General features: G+C 36.2%; 1 protein-coding gene across 5 annotated transcripts in view; it reads left to right on the top strand.

The window, feature by feature from the left end:
* PSMD14 (proteasome 26S subunit, non-ATPase 14) overlaps nt 1-14026 on the top strand; it is a 65275-nt gene that overhangs the window by 17357 nt on the left and 33892 nt on the right. For all 5 annotated transcript variants that reach the window (XM_032227843.1, XM_032227852.1, XM_032227879.1 and 2 more), the window contains exons 5-8: nt 8677-8748; nt 9898-10017; nt 10882-10952; nt 12834-12984. In XM_032227843.1, the coding sequence (XP_032083734.1) occupies nt 8677-8748; nt 9898-10017; nt 10882-10952; nt 12834-12984 (414 nt within the window). The remainder of the gene's footprint in view (nt 1-8676; nt 8749-9897; nt 10018-10881; nt 10953-12833; nt 12985-14026) is intronic.

Raw genomic sequence — 14026 nt, 5'->3', positions numbered from 1 at the left:
TCTATTGTGCACCCAGGGAACTTGTAAGTCGTGTCTCCAGTTGTGCAGAAATTCTACTTTCTTTCAAATTTACACCGTGAGACTTCTGATTCAACTGTCACCTGCTTATAGTAAGGCAACACCCAGAGAGTGAATCCAGGTACGCATGGAACTAAAGAAGGACCAGTGTACACCACCCATTTCTACAGATCAACAGTCATGGCAAAGGTTATATAACTGGTTGAACATGGCTTGATGTACCTTACAGTGGAGCAGAAGTTTAAGCTTTATTTGGCCTACAACTACTTCTATACATAAAAGCTGTCAAACTGATGGTATTTAGACGTTGTGTTCTATTCCATATATTCATGTTACTAAAATTCTTAGGTGTCCCAATTATTAGTTAAAAAACCTTACTTGTTTACTTCATTCTATTTCTGTGGGGTTCCATTCTTAAGACTTACTGTCAATTGTGCCTAATATCTTGAGAAAGATATTTGCAACTTCTGATACAATTAGGCACAATTGCAATAACATGTTACCATTTTCTTTGTTAAAGAAAATCATTTGTCCCAGACGTCTATTGTAAGTCTGCAGACTGTTGTGCATTTCAGAATACTTGTACCCTTGATTACTTGTAGTCATGTGTGCCTTAACCATTAGATCATTCACAGATTACTTCTGGTATATAGTGCATAATAAACCGTATACATAATACAATTATTTTAAAGAAGAAAATGCCTCTTTTTGTGCCATCTGAAGTAGCACACACTCTCAATTGTCTAGGTGTAACAGCTGAAAATCTGTACTCCAAGAGTTAAGTCAGCATGAAAGAATTCATTTCCACTTTAATGACCTAGCCTTGCTGGGTTAGGACGATGGGGAACATGCTTCTGACTTGCACTCCTATTGCCAATTAACACCTCCTATAACAGGTTGTCTCAGCTAGTCATTGAGGCAGAGGCAGTAGAAGTAGTTTACATGCATCTTGTTTTTCACACTAGTTGTTTAATACTCACAAAATTAAGTATTAAAAGGTTCCTATTTTTATTTTATTGGGTAAGAATAAACATGACAATGTTGGATAGTTGTACATTTGCTTATGTCTGTTTTGTTGTGTTTATATTTTAAAGGGGTTTTAACTAAAAAGAATGGATGGAAATAATGTTGGATCTAGCTATCTAATAATTTAGTTATAGAGGTATCCTTTTTGACATTTTTAAGAAGTGTACCACTTTTTCCACATTTAAAAACTTTTTAATGTAGCACGGTTAAATGGGGAAGATTATTCAGTAGTTTTAAGGGATTTTCTAGGTCTCTGTTCTTTTTGTTGCTGTGGCTTTATTTATTTTCCATCACTTACATTTAAAGAAATGTATGGTGATGTAAAGGGCAGTGCTCTAAAATGACACTTTGATTCATGATAAATCAGCAGGTATTCTAATAACATAATAAAACTGGCTAAATAATTGATACCAGTTCACACTAAGAGAAAGGTGGAGTAATATACCTAAAAGTGTTAACAAATTTGCTAAAAGGCCTGAGTAGATAACACTTTAAGGCGTTAGTTTTATGCTGTTAGAATGGCAAATGCCTTTTTTAACACTTAGTCAACAAGGGCTGCCCAAGGAAAAGTCACAGCTTTTATAGTTGGATTATATTCGAATTCTCTTGAAGAAAAGTAATGTCTCATTTTAATTTCACTGGATTGATTGTCTTGATCTTTCTTCTATTAGATTTTTAGAAAGATTGTATATGTATTTTAAAATACTAAAAGGTTTTTTTAATTGTGAAAAACTACCTTAAATTCTGCATTAGCTAATAAGGAATGGCTAAAAGAAATGATTGATGCAGCTTACAGCTGATGCGATTGCCCTGCAGGCAGGTCAGTTCACTGTCTAACACTTGGTAGACAGTTTAGTCAGAAAGAAGCATCTGTTTCTTTTCTTAAAAAGTATAATCAGGAATGATTTTCCTCACTTGTTTTTGTATGCACTGGATACAAAAGAACTTTTTAAAGCTATAAAGTTGTGTTATTTTATTTTTATGGCTTACTTTAGTTGTAAGTAAACGACCAAATTTAAAGGCTTTGGTTTTAGTCTTTGGTGATGATGTTAACACATTGATTCTCTGGGGATTCTCATGCATCTGGTATATCGGCGAAAAGTATATTTACTTTTCATCACCTTTGTAGATCACTGGTTGGGATGGAAAATGACAGGCAGATGTGGTTTGATGTATAATCTTAACAATTTAATATACAAGCACTGTGCACTCTCATTAATGTTATCCAGTGGTAAATGGGAAGGGAAGGTAGGGGAGAAAACACAAGAATCTTCTGCATTTTGTGGCATACAGATGTGCCATCTTGCATGTCAGTGAGATTATACATAGCTACAGAAGAGGGTAAAGTAATCCATTATTCTGGTGGAATTAAGGGTGCCCAATGCGTCTTGCTATCTACAGGCAGTTATTTTCTGGCCATCATTCTTGATTGTAATTTGGTGGATCAGTATCTGTGTGTTTCTTCTAGTGTCTTAAAAATAATTTGGTGTAAATTACTGTAGTAATTACTAAATAAAAATTATTTAGTTTTGTATTTAGGATGGTAACTAAACAATTTACATGACTGAAGATTTTAAATACAGTTTTGTTTAAATAGATATCCAGAATTTTGCTTCAAAACAGTATCATAATGAATTAAATTTGTGTTGTTGCTCTGAAAGTATTCATTCTGAAATACCATAATAATATTCAAAAAAAGTATATGATGGGGTAGTATATTTTCAAATGAATATGCAAATAGGCTCTATCGCTGAATTGGCACACGTAAGACTAGTTAAAGATAGCAAGCCTAGGATAAAAAAAATGATTCTCAATTGTATCTGAGAAACATATACCAGTGGAATGGCAACATGCAATGGAATTGATTCATTTGCCATTATTAATGTCCTGAACACCAGATCTAGTCTAACAATTGAGGAACCCTCAAGATTAAGCACTGTAGTAGAATGAGACGTTCAGTTGATCAAATGGCTGTTGGCTTATATCAAATGAAACTATCTCATTTTTCCTTGTTAATCATAACATTTGACATAATATTTTAAACCAACTATTTGAATACAGTATATGGTGTAGAGCACATTAGGGAAATTTGTTTAGGAAAATTTGGAAGATAGAAGAGGGAATAGCATATAGCTGTATATTAACTTTTGGTTAATTTAAGAAACTTTGTTGACATCAGTGATGGCAAAGCAATAATATTTAAAAACCGATAGGGAAAAAGATCTTCTCTAAGCAAATGCACAAAATAACATAATAGTTCAAAAACTGGTAGTAGGAGAATGAAATATTAAAAGTTTCATTCTGTACTTAGTATTATTTTAAATAGTAATATAAGGACCAATTGTGTGATAAATCCAAATTATTTAACAATAATACTGCTTTTTTTTTCAGAAATCAATTGAAAATGACAATTGTGTATAAAAAGAGGAAATAGAATTGAATATTCCAGAGTTCCAAGCGGTAATGTGGAGAGATAAAAATAGCTGAAACTTTGTTAGCAATCTTTCTGCCACTAAATTTTATATTTTCTAATATAGTCCTTCCTTATAAAACATTCTTAATAGTTACCCATGCTCCCTATTAATTATTTTCATAATACCTATCATGAAACTTCTGTTTCACTGTACAACTTTTGCCATGAACTGCTCTCATTTATAATATTTAGGTCATTTGCTGGATTTAAAAGCAGGATTTCTGAATTGTGGGCTGAATTCTTTGAATGTCCATCTTTGAAAATTCACATATTGATATTTTAAGGATAAGTAGATCTTCATTATATTTAAATAGCTTAAATAATTTTAAATATAATGAAGCAAATTATTAAAGTAGAAATGCTTATTGTTAAGTATTCTTAAGTGTTAAGAAATTGTTAAGTAGAAATGCTTATTGCATGCTTGATCATTAGTGTATATTGGTAGTGGTGGGTTCTGTGAAGTTATCCTTGGTCACAAACCACAATTAAAAAAATATTTTGTACTACATCATTATTCATAACAATAGCATAATTTTAATTTTGAAGTTCTGTAGATGGCATTCTGCACTTGAACAATAGATAATTTTGGCCTTGGTCGTCATTCACACCTGGGACAATTGTGCTAATTTTTTATTAGCTACTCATAAAGCAAAGAGCAGAGTATTTTGTTCACAGCTTTTCTGCCTAGGGATTGGAGGTCCATTTTTTCTCTCACTGCACCAATGGATCTGCAAAATGCTCCTGTAGCCTTTTTCCAAGTTCTCTTTAAGTAAAAACTGATGAAGCAAAGGGAAATTGTGTTTGTGTTGGTGCCAGTTAATCATGCTAGCCTAGCAGCATTTATATTCACACCACTGTAAGAAACATGTAGTTAATTGGAGATTGTGTATATGTGAGAGGGAGAGGGAGAAAGAACAGTATGTATAATTTATTTATTTTATTATTATTATTATACAATTGTATCACAGCGGCCAGTTGTTTCGCCGGATTTGGCATTGGTTACTAGTTGGGCCCCACCCAGGGGCCTAGGACGTTGTAACATTTTCGTAATATGCATGCAGATCCAAGCAGTGCGGCTTTTTGCATTTGACTGATGGTGATTTTGTCAATTTTTAACTGTTTCAAATGTAATTCCAGTGCTTTTGGAATAGCACCCAGTGTGCCAATTACCACTGGAATTACCACTGCTGGTTTGTGCCATAGTCGTTGAATTTCGATTTTTAAGTCCTGATATTTTGCGATTTTTTCATGTTCCTTCTTGGCGACCCTGCTATCACCTGGTATTGCGATGTCTATGATTGTGACCTTATTTTTCTCAACCAGTGTGATGTCTGGTGTATTATGCGCCAGTATTTTGTCCGTTTGTATACGGAAATCCCACAAGATCTTGACCATCTGATTTTCGGTGACTTTTTCAGGCTGATGTTCCCACCAGTTTGTTGCTGTTTTAATATTATAATTTTTGCACAAATTCCAATGGATCATTTGTGCTACTGAATTGTGCCGCAATTTATAATCAGTCTGCGTGATTTTTTTACAGCAGCTGAGTATGTGATCAACAGTTTCATCAGCTTCTTTGCAAAGTCTGCATTTGGCATCATCAGAGGATTTTTCAATTTTGGCCTTAATGGAATTTGTGCGGATAGCTTGTTCTTGCGCAGCCAGGATTAGTGACTCTGTTTCTTTCTTTAATGTACCTGTTGTTAACCATAACCAAGTTTGTTCACTGTCCACTTTATCTTTTATTTTTTCCAGAAATTGGCCATGCAGTGCTTTGTTATGCCAACTTTCCATTCTTGATTTTATCACACCTTTTCTGTATTCTTGTTTTGTCTGTTGGACCTTCAGTAGTTTTTTGTTCTTTACTTCAATTAATAGATGTTCTTGACTTTCTTTTAAATAATCAGCCAGTGCATGTTTTTCTTCTTCAACTGTTTGCTTCACTTGTAATAATCCTCTGCCACCTGATTTTCGGGGCAGGTATAGTCTATCAGTATCAGCACGTGGATGTAAACTGTAGTGCATTGTCATTAGTTTCCTGGTTTTTCGGTCCAAAATGTCCAAATCGGCTTGTGTCCAGTTAAGTATACCAGCTGTGTATCTTATAACTGGTATTGCCCAGGTATTTATGGCCTTGATTGTATTTCCACCATTCAATTTAGATTTCAAAATTTTCCTAACTCTGTTAGGACCTATTGTCGCCCGACAATAGTTTTTACTTGTCCATGCTTGATGTTATCCAACTGCAGAATGCCTAAGTATTTGTAGGCTTCATTTTCATTGCATTTAATTAGTTGGCTATTGGGCTTTTCAATTCCCTCACATGCAGTGATTTTGCCCCTTTTTATGGATACAGTGGCGCATTTTTCCATGCCAAACTGCATTGAAATATCGCTGCTGAATACTCGGACTGTGTTTGTCAGTGATTGGATTTCTATTTCTGACTTTCCATAGAGTTTCAAATCATCCATATATAGTAAATGCGAAATTTTTTCAGCTTCTTTGGCTGTTTGGTAGCCTAATTTCATTTTTTTTAAGATTACTGATAGTGGGATCATTGCGATGATGAAGAGAAGAGGTGAAAGTGAATCACCCTGGAAAATTCCTCGCTTGATATTAACCATTCCGTAGATCTCATTCCCTACTGCCAACTCAGTTCTTCATTGTTTCATCACCTTTTCAGTAAAGGATGCAATATTTTTGCTAATGCCAGTTGTTTCTAAACATTTTATGATCCAACTATGTGGCAGTGAGTCAAATGCCTTTTTGTAATCAATCCAGACCATATTCAAGTTCGTTTTTCTGTTTTTACAATTTTCTAATATCATTTTATCAATTAGGAGCTGATATTTTGTGCCCCTGCTCCTTCTTTTGTTGCCTTTTTGCTCTACTGGCAAGATGTTGTTTGTTTCCAAATAATCCATCATGTTATCTGCAATAATGCCTGTGAGTAATTTGAAGGTTGTTGGCAAGCATGTTATTGGTCTGTAGTTTTCAGGTGTTGTTCCTTTAGTTGCATCTTTCTGAATCAAGTATGTTTTTCCAGTTGTCAACCATTCATCAATTTGGCCCTTTTGTAAAATTTCATTCAGTTGCCTGGCCAATATTGCATGTAAACTGGTCAGATATTTGAGCCAGAAACCATGTAATTGGTCCTTTCCAGGTGATGTCCAATTCTTTACCTTTTTAACTCGATTTTTGACCATCTCAGTTGTTATTTCTAATACTTGCATTTGTTTGTTGCCAACGCTTTTCTCAAAGTCATGTATCCACTTTGCTTCCTTATTGTAGTCCTTTGCATTTTCCCACAATTCTTTCCAGAATTCAACTGTGGCCTGTTTTTCTGGTTTTTCACTTTTGGTGTCACCATTCACATTAAGACTTTGATAAAAACGCCGTTGGTCTGATCGAAATTGCTGATTTTGTTTATATTGGATGATTCGTGCCTCATATCTTTCAATTTTTCTAGCTGTTGTTGTTATCCGCTGTTTTACAATCTCTACAGCTTCATTGATGTTTCTTGTATCCAATCTATATGTTCTGATTAGCCGATCTATGATTTTGTTGTTTTTAAGCCATTGCTCATGAATGTTCTTTAAGTTACTAGCATCTGCCCTTAATTTTTTGACTTTTTGTTCTAATCGGATTTTCCACTTTGGCTTTGATGCTTTTTCTGTTGTGTGACTAGGTACTTTGATTTTAATGCCTAGTTCATTAGTGACTATTACAGCTGTGCTGTACATTAACTGGTTCATTTCCAAGATGGATCCCGATTCAATTGTTGAAAACACTGCATTAACCATTTTCATGATAGGGGCCAAAATTTTCTTAGGCACAGTTTTTAGTGATGGTAAACGTTGCCTTTCCTCATTAAGCAGAAAATGCTCCATGATCTTATCCTTCAATTCTTTTTGTTTTTGAGTTAGTTCATCAGTTGGTTCGGTGATAACTGGTTCTAGTGGTGGTGGTGTTATTTCCTCCCTGAGAGCTTCTTCTGGGAGTTCTACTATAATGTCTTTAGTTGTGTCTTGAATATCAGTTATTTCTGCTTGTGATATTGTTTTTTTGGTTTTGCAATTTGCCTGAATTTCAACTTCACTAAACACTTTATTCCGTATAATAAATCGCCTTTGATCTGCTAGTCGTTGTTCACTAACATTTGAATCTGGATATTATTCTTTCCATAATTCATATATTCGCTTTAAATAACCTCTTTTTTCTGGCTCTGAGTTGTAGTAACAGGCCATTATGGCACGGTTTTCATCTGCACTATATTTTTGTCGTTTTGTTGGCTGGTCCACTTGTAGCCCACTTGTCGACGGATGTCCAGGGACCCCAACATCCGCCGCGGCCCTTGTTAACCCGCGCGACGATCGATGCGGTATAAAATTTTTATTCGTTTCTTTCACCATATTGTATGGGTTGGCGGGGGTTTTTTATGGGGCCAGTTGCCAACCTGACCCCAACCCTCCTCCTTTTTCATCCAGGCTTGGGACCGGCAACGGCGGAGTTGTTGTTGTTGTTGTTGTTATTATTATTATTATTGCTAGATAAATGCTGTACAACCAAATAGATTTGACTGGAATTGAGAGATGTATAAATAATAATCAGCAGTGTATGAATGGGAGAAGGATCTGTGTAATCTTCATAGGTGCAGGGCCAATACTAACAGTCATAGGGTGTATTGTAATACAATGTGACATGTAAGGTTTTGGCTTAATATATAGAAATAACCATGATGCTTATTCATCAAACCATGACACTTGGGTATTGCAGTGTGTGAAGCCAGTTAGTGACTTGCTGAAAAACAGGAGTTTATGACAGATACAGAGTTTAAAATAGGTCTTCTAATTCATAGTTCAGTGTCTTACTAAGCTTGTTTTCATATGTGCAGGGAAGACTATTGAGTGTTTCACATAGATGGAAACAACCACAGTAGCTTTGTATTCTTCATATGAGTCTTTTTAAATGGTCTGGGAAGAAAAAGTTGAAACCCTTCTATAGTAAGAGTAGGGGTTTGGGATTGCTGTTATCATTTTTGTTTCAAAATTCTGCATTTAATAAAACCGAATGTATTCCTCCAGGATTTTTTTAGATGAAGCTCATTTTATTTATAAAATAGAGTTGTGTATATTATAGAATGTTGTGTCTTTGTCTAGGGACCTCCAACGGATGCACCTGCAGTTGACACAGCTGAGCAAGTTTACATTTCTTCACTTGCACTTCTAAAGGTAAATATCTGTGTGTGTTTTTAAGTATTGTGCAAAGCACTGAATATATTACAAGTGAGATGTTTCTGCTGCATTTTGTATCAAAAGTTACATTTTCTGGGGTATTTAAAAATCAGATTTGAGAAATGGGAAATCCGATGCTCTCCAGGTGTTGCAAAAGTATACCTCACAACTCCCAGCAATGGCAAAGGATGCTAAAAGTGATGTGGTCAAGCAACATCTAGATAACGCTACCTTTTAGATACAATCATTTGTCATATTTTTACTTCCGTTCAGTTTTTCCTCCTGGCCAGTAAAAATTGCTCAACACTTAGCATTTAATGATTATGTTTGGTTCTCATTGAACTCTTTAAGGGTTCTTTGTCCTTCATTTTTTTCTCCACTGTATATTCTAAGTGGTTGATGATATACTGGCAAGTAGCTTTAATTTTACTATTATGGGCAGCTATCTGTTTCATGCCTATAGATGCTATACACATAACCTCTAAATGTGACTATTCAAATTATTCATGGTTTTTATATATGGTACAATATAGGATACAAAGTAAAATGGTGCTATCTTTATAAACCCCACTACATGGCATATATTGCATGATCCTAAATGAGAAGCTAGCAAGGCATTGATTATGATAGTCTGTTGTCCTCAAACCTGGGCAATAACTGGCACACTGATCAAAGAAGAGAAAAGCTATTTTATGGCCAGAGATGACACTTGTAGAGAGATTTTTTCCCCACCAGTGTCTCACTGTTCTATGTCGTTGTGCTCTTCATAGGTCTTCTTTTTCCAATGAAGATATTTTGAGCATAGATTTTGTAGATTATTTTATACAAACAGAACTAATAGGCATTGGAAGGAATCATATATTTTATGAAATACTCTTTTATCTTTTTAAATGCATCGTCTTCTGAGATATGATCCACTCTTTTGCCAGTCCATTGTCTTTTGCTATCAGAAACTTGATTTCTCCAATAACAGCTTACTATGAATCTGTGTGTAAGACAGATCCTATAGTATTTTCAGAGAAAGCTGCTTTTGGCCTTAGAGCTCTTAAAGATGTGAATATATAATAGAAAAAGAAATTTAAAAACCACCAGAGAATCAAGCATCTGTTCCTTAAATATTATTCAGTAGAATTCTGATCTTTCCAGATGTTGAAGCATGGTCGAGCTGGTGTTCCCATGGAAGTTATGGGACTCATGCTTGGAGAATTTGTTGATGACTACACTGTCAGAGTGATTGATGTGTTTGCTATGCCACAGTCAGGAACGGTGAGTTCTTTCCGTTAGCACATGTGCTATAACACTGTTATAATTGTACCTCAAAAATGTTCTTCCCCAACATACTTAATTTTTTGAAGAAAATATTCATATATGCAGTGCATATATCCAAGCTTATATATAATGTGATGCTCTTATGTTCTATATAACTTTTCGAGTCATAAATAGCTATGTTGTTTTGTAATTAGATGTCAATTGCATGAAGCATTAGATTGAAATATTCAATCTGTCAGGCGCAAACAACCAGGCCCATACTTGATGATTTTAATTAATTGTTTTATTGCTCAAGCCTATACACAGGACCTTCTCAGACTGATGGTTTGTACCTGGTTGAGACTAGATAAGTTTGAACGGCATTCAAAGGTGGTGGTATCAGACTTTGCCCTCTTGTGCTCACATAAAGATTCTAGCCTAAGTCCACTTTTGACTCCTCAAGCTCGTTCTTTCCTTCTAAAATGTATCTCTAATTTTTTTAAAATATTACATTTATAAACTTGGGATATTAATTAAAAAGCTGGATTTTGATGTGAAAGCTACTGGCTAAGTGCCATAAATAGTGGTGATTTACTTTTTGAATTGCTCTCAAAGCATGATTAGACTGGATACATGGTAGAGGATGAAGTAAAGAATCTTAGACAAAGCAGTCACAGCTCACTTCATAGAATCTTCTACGCTTAAATTACTATGCACTCCTAAAAGAGAGCAGTGAATACAAATGAATTAAATGTGTTTGTTAAAAGAAATATTTTTGTGATTTTTGACATTTGTTAGTAGATCATATTATTACTATTCTGAATTGGTCATGAAAGTTACTTGTACCTAAAATTGCCTTTGTTAATCTGCTTCTAAATGCAGGGAGTCAGTGTGGAGGCAGTTGATCCTGTGTTTCAAGCCAAAATGTTGGATATGTTAAAACAGACTGGAAGGTTAGGATTTTCTTTATTGACTATAAAATATGTTATAATAACAACCAAGTCCTCTTGATTTCCTATTCTATCATTTACTACTGTTTAAATATAACCTTGTTCCTTCTGGGTGATTTATATGATAGATTGCTTACATTTAATAATGGATTTAATATATTGTCAAAAGCCAGCTAAGTGTTTTCAGATTCCCATCACTGTTTTTCTCCAGGTATGGAGCAATTACAATATTCAATAAGAAGTTAAATTTCTGTATTAACACAATGGAAAAGGGACAATTAACCAACCTTTTCCAACTTTTCAACCACTGTTCTGTATACCCAACAAAAATAATTTGGGGAAAAAATCAATTTTTTTAAAAATGAGGACTTCATTTGGAATGTCTCAACAGGTGCCATCTTTGTGCTGAAATTTTTATACTGATATAAAAACTTATACAAGCTTACTGTGTTTCCTCGGAAATAAGACAGGGTCTTAATTTATTTTGTCCCACAAAATATGGCCTTGGGCTTATTATAGGGGGAGGGCTTATTGTTTTGGGGTTGCCGGGCAGCTGCTCCCTTGCGAATTGGCTCCCGAAGAGCTGGGCACAGCCTCAGGGGCGAAGCAGCCATGAGGTGACCATGTTCACGAGCAACCACCCGGCAAACCCCCTCTCCAGCTGGGCAGAGCACCATTCACTGACCTAGGGAGTATCCCTAAGGCACCAAGGCACGTGGCGCTCTGCCCACTTCCCAGTTACCGTGGCTTGGCACATTCGGGATATCCCCTAAGTCAGTGCATGGAGCTCTGCCCAGCTGGAGAGGGGGGTTGCGGGAGCGCCTGTTCTGCCCCTGCCGCGCTCCGAGCATAACTTCTTCTCCAGCTTCCAAACTCCAAAACTCGGCTGCCAAGTCTTCCAGCAGCGGCCACTCTAGGAGTGCGCTCTATGGCTGCGGGCCAGCTGCGGGACAGAGAGTCTGGGTTGGGGAGCAGGCAGAGCCTTGGTGCCTTAGGGATACCTAGGTCAGTGAATGGCGCTCTGCCCGGCTGGAGAGCGGGTTTGCCGGGTGGCTGCTCGTGAGCATGGTCACCTCATGGCTGCTTCGCCCCTGAGGCTGTGCCTGGCTCTTCAGGAGCCAGTTCGCAAAGGAGCAGCCGCCCAGCAACTCCCCCCTCCGGCCAGGCACAGCACCGCTCACTGACCTAGCAGTATCTCGAAGGCGCCAAGAAACATGAGAACCTTTCCCCCCTCTGGCTCCCGCGGCTTGGCACCTTCGGGATACCGCTAGGTCAGTGAGCGGTGCTCTGCCTGGCTGGAGGGGGGGGGGTTGTCCAGGGAGCTTATTTTCGGGGGTGGGCTTATATTTTTGCCCACGCAAAAAAATGTGACAAGGCATTAGTTTCAGGACAGGTTGTATTTTCGGGGAAACACAGTATAAGGATTAATGTGAACAAAAGTCTTGACCACCAAAGAGAACAGTACAAATTGCTTTTTGAGCAAATCTCTACTTCTGCTTTAATTGATAGTTAATCTTTTGATGTCATTTGATCCTATCATCCATGCTTGATAGATATTCTGCGGTGAAAAGCCAACTTGGCTCTAGTGTGTTCAGAGGAGATATTTCCCAAAAATGTGGAAAGGATAAAAATTGGATAGGAGGTGTGGCAACAGGATGAAAAACTGAGAGCCTGACCTAGACTTGTTACTACACCTCCCTTAATGCTAGCACTTCTTCACCACATTTTCATGTTTTTATTATAATGTGGTGAGCATAAATATAAATGTTTCGCCTGGTGCTTTCTTTTTCCTTAGTAATTTCTTATGCTTCTGTAGATTACACTGTTGCTTTTCATATGTCCTGCTGCAAATAATTGAACTTCCCAATGCTTCCTTTTTTCCAGGCCCGAGATGGTTGTTGGCTGGTATCACAGCCATCCTGGTTTTGGCTGTTGGTTGTCTGGTGTGGATATCAATACTCAACAGAGCTTTGAGGCCCTTTCAGAAAGAGCTGTGGCAGTAGTAGTGGATCCCATTCAGAGTGTAAAAGGAAAGGTATGTGCTAGCTTATATTAATTAAATTATTCTTTTAATTTTTTTATCACATCTTGTATTATGGATTCTTTTACATGGAAAATTTTGGAAAATACGGTATGTTATTTCAACCATCTCTTCAGATAAAAATATGAGAATTGTCTTTCCCCTTTTTTTGCTTAAATCAAATATACCTAGCTTGAGGTATATAATTTTTTTCACTTCCTTTAATTATTTTCTGTACTTTTTTTCTTGAAAAACTATTTGGTCTTTAGGGTAAATTAAAAAGAAACTTTAAAAAACTTTCCTATTACATTTCTATTAAATCCAATACAATTTGTATCTTAGGGTCAAGACTATAAATACCATTTAGGTTGGTAAAACCTTCAATCTTTTCAAAATGAAATAGCAGGTCAAGATAGATTAAATCCTTCTCTAGAGATACATAATGCTCATTCTTGAGATGGAATCGGGTACTTTTTACATATTCTCCAAAATAAAAATTTCTCTAAAAACCATTTGCAACCATTCACATTTTAGGGCAAGTTTGCAGATGAATGATTATGCAGAATCCTTATGAAAAGAGATTAACTTGCAAAGCATATTGGGTTATAGTTTGTCCTTTGTTGAAATCTCTTTTGTTCTTGTTTGATTCTTTTTTTATTTCTTTCTAGCCCCATATGCCATTTTCCTATTTCCTGCCTCATGACAGCAGGGAGCAGCTCTATTATCACCTTCACAGAGCTGTCTGCAAATGTGAGAGGCAATTCGATTTTGCTCAGCCACAGGGAGAGTGGATTAGAAAAACTACAGAACATAGAGAAATTGGCTAGGTGGTTACTGCTTTAAAATACTGCTGAGGTGTTTTGTTTCAGCATGCTTTCCTATTGTATTACAGAATAGTCATTCAATTAATATGTATGACATTTGTGCAATGTTATAAATATTTTAAGTATTTAAGTTTTTGTGTTAATGGATCTGTGATCGTAAGCTGGTTAACCAACTATAAATGTTGCCACTTTCTTGATAGGATGAAATGATCACTTGTATGAGTATAATAATA

Source organism: Thamnophis elegans, chromosome 1 (assembly GCF_009769535.1).
Source record: "Thamnophis elegans isolate rThaEle1 chromosome 1, rThaEle1.pri, whole genome shotgun sequence".
Taxonomy (NCBI): domain Eukaryota; kingdom Metazoa; phylum Chordata; class Lepidosauria; order Squamata; family Colubridae; genus Thamnophis; species Thamnophis elegans.
This window is presented reverse-complemented; position numbering and strand designations above follow the sequence as displayed.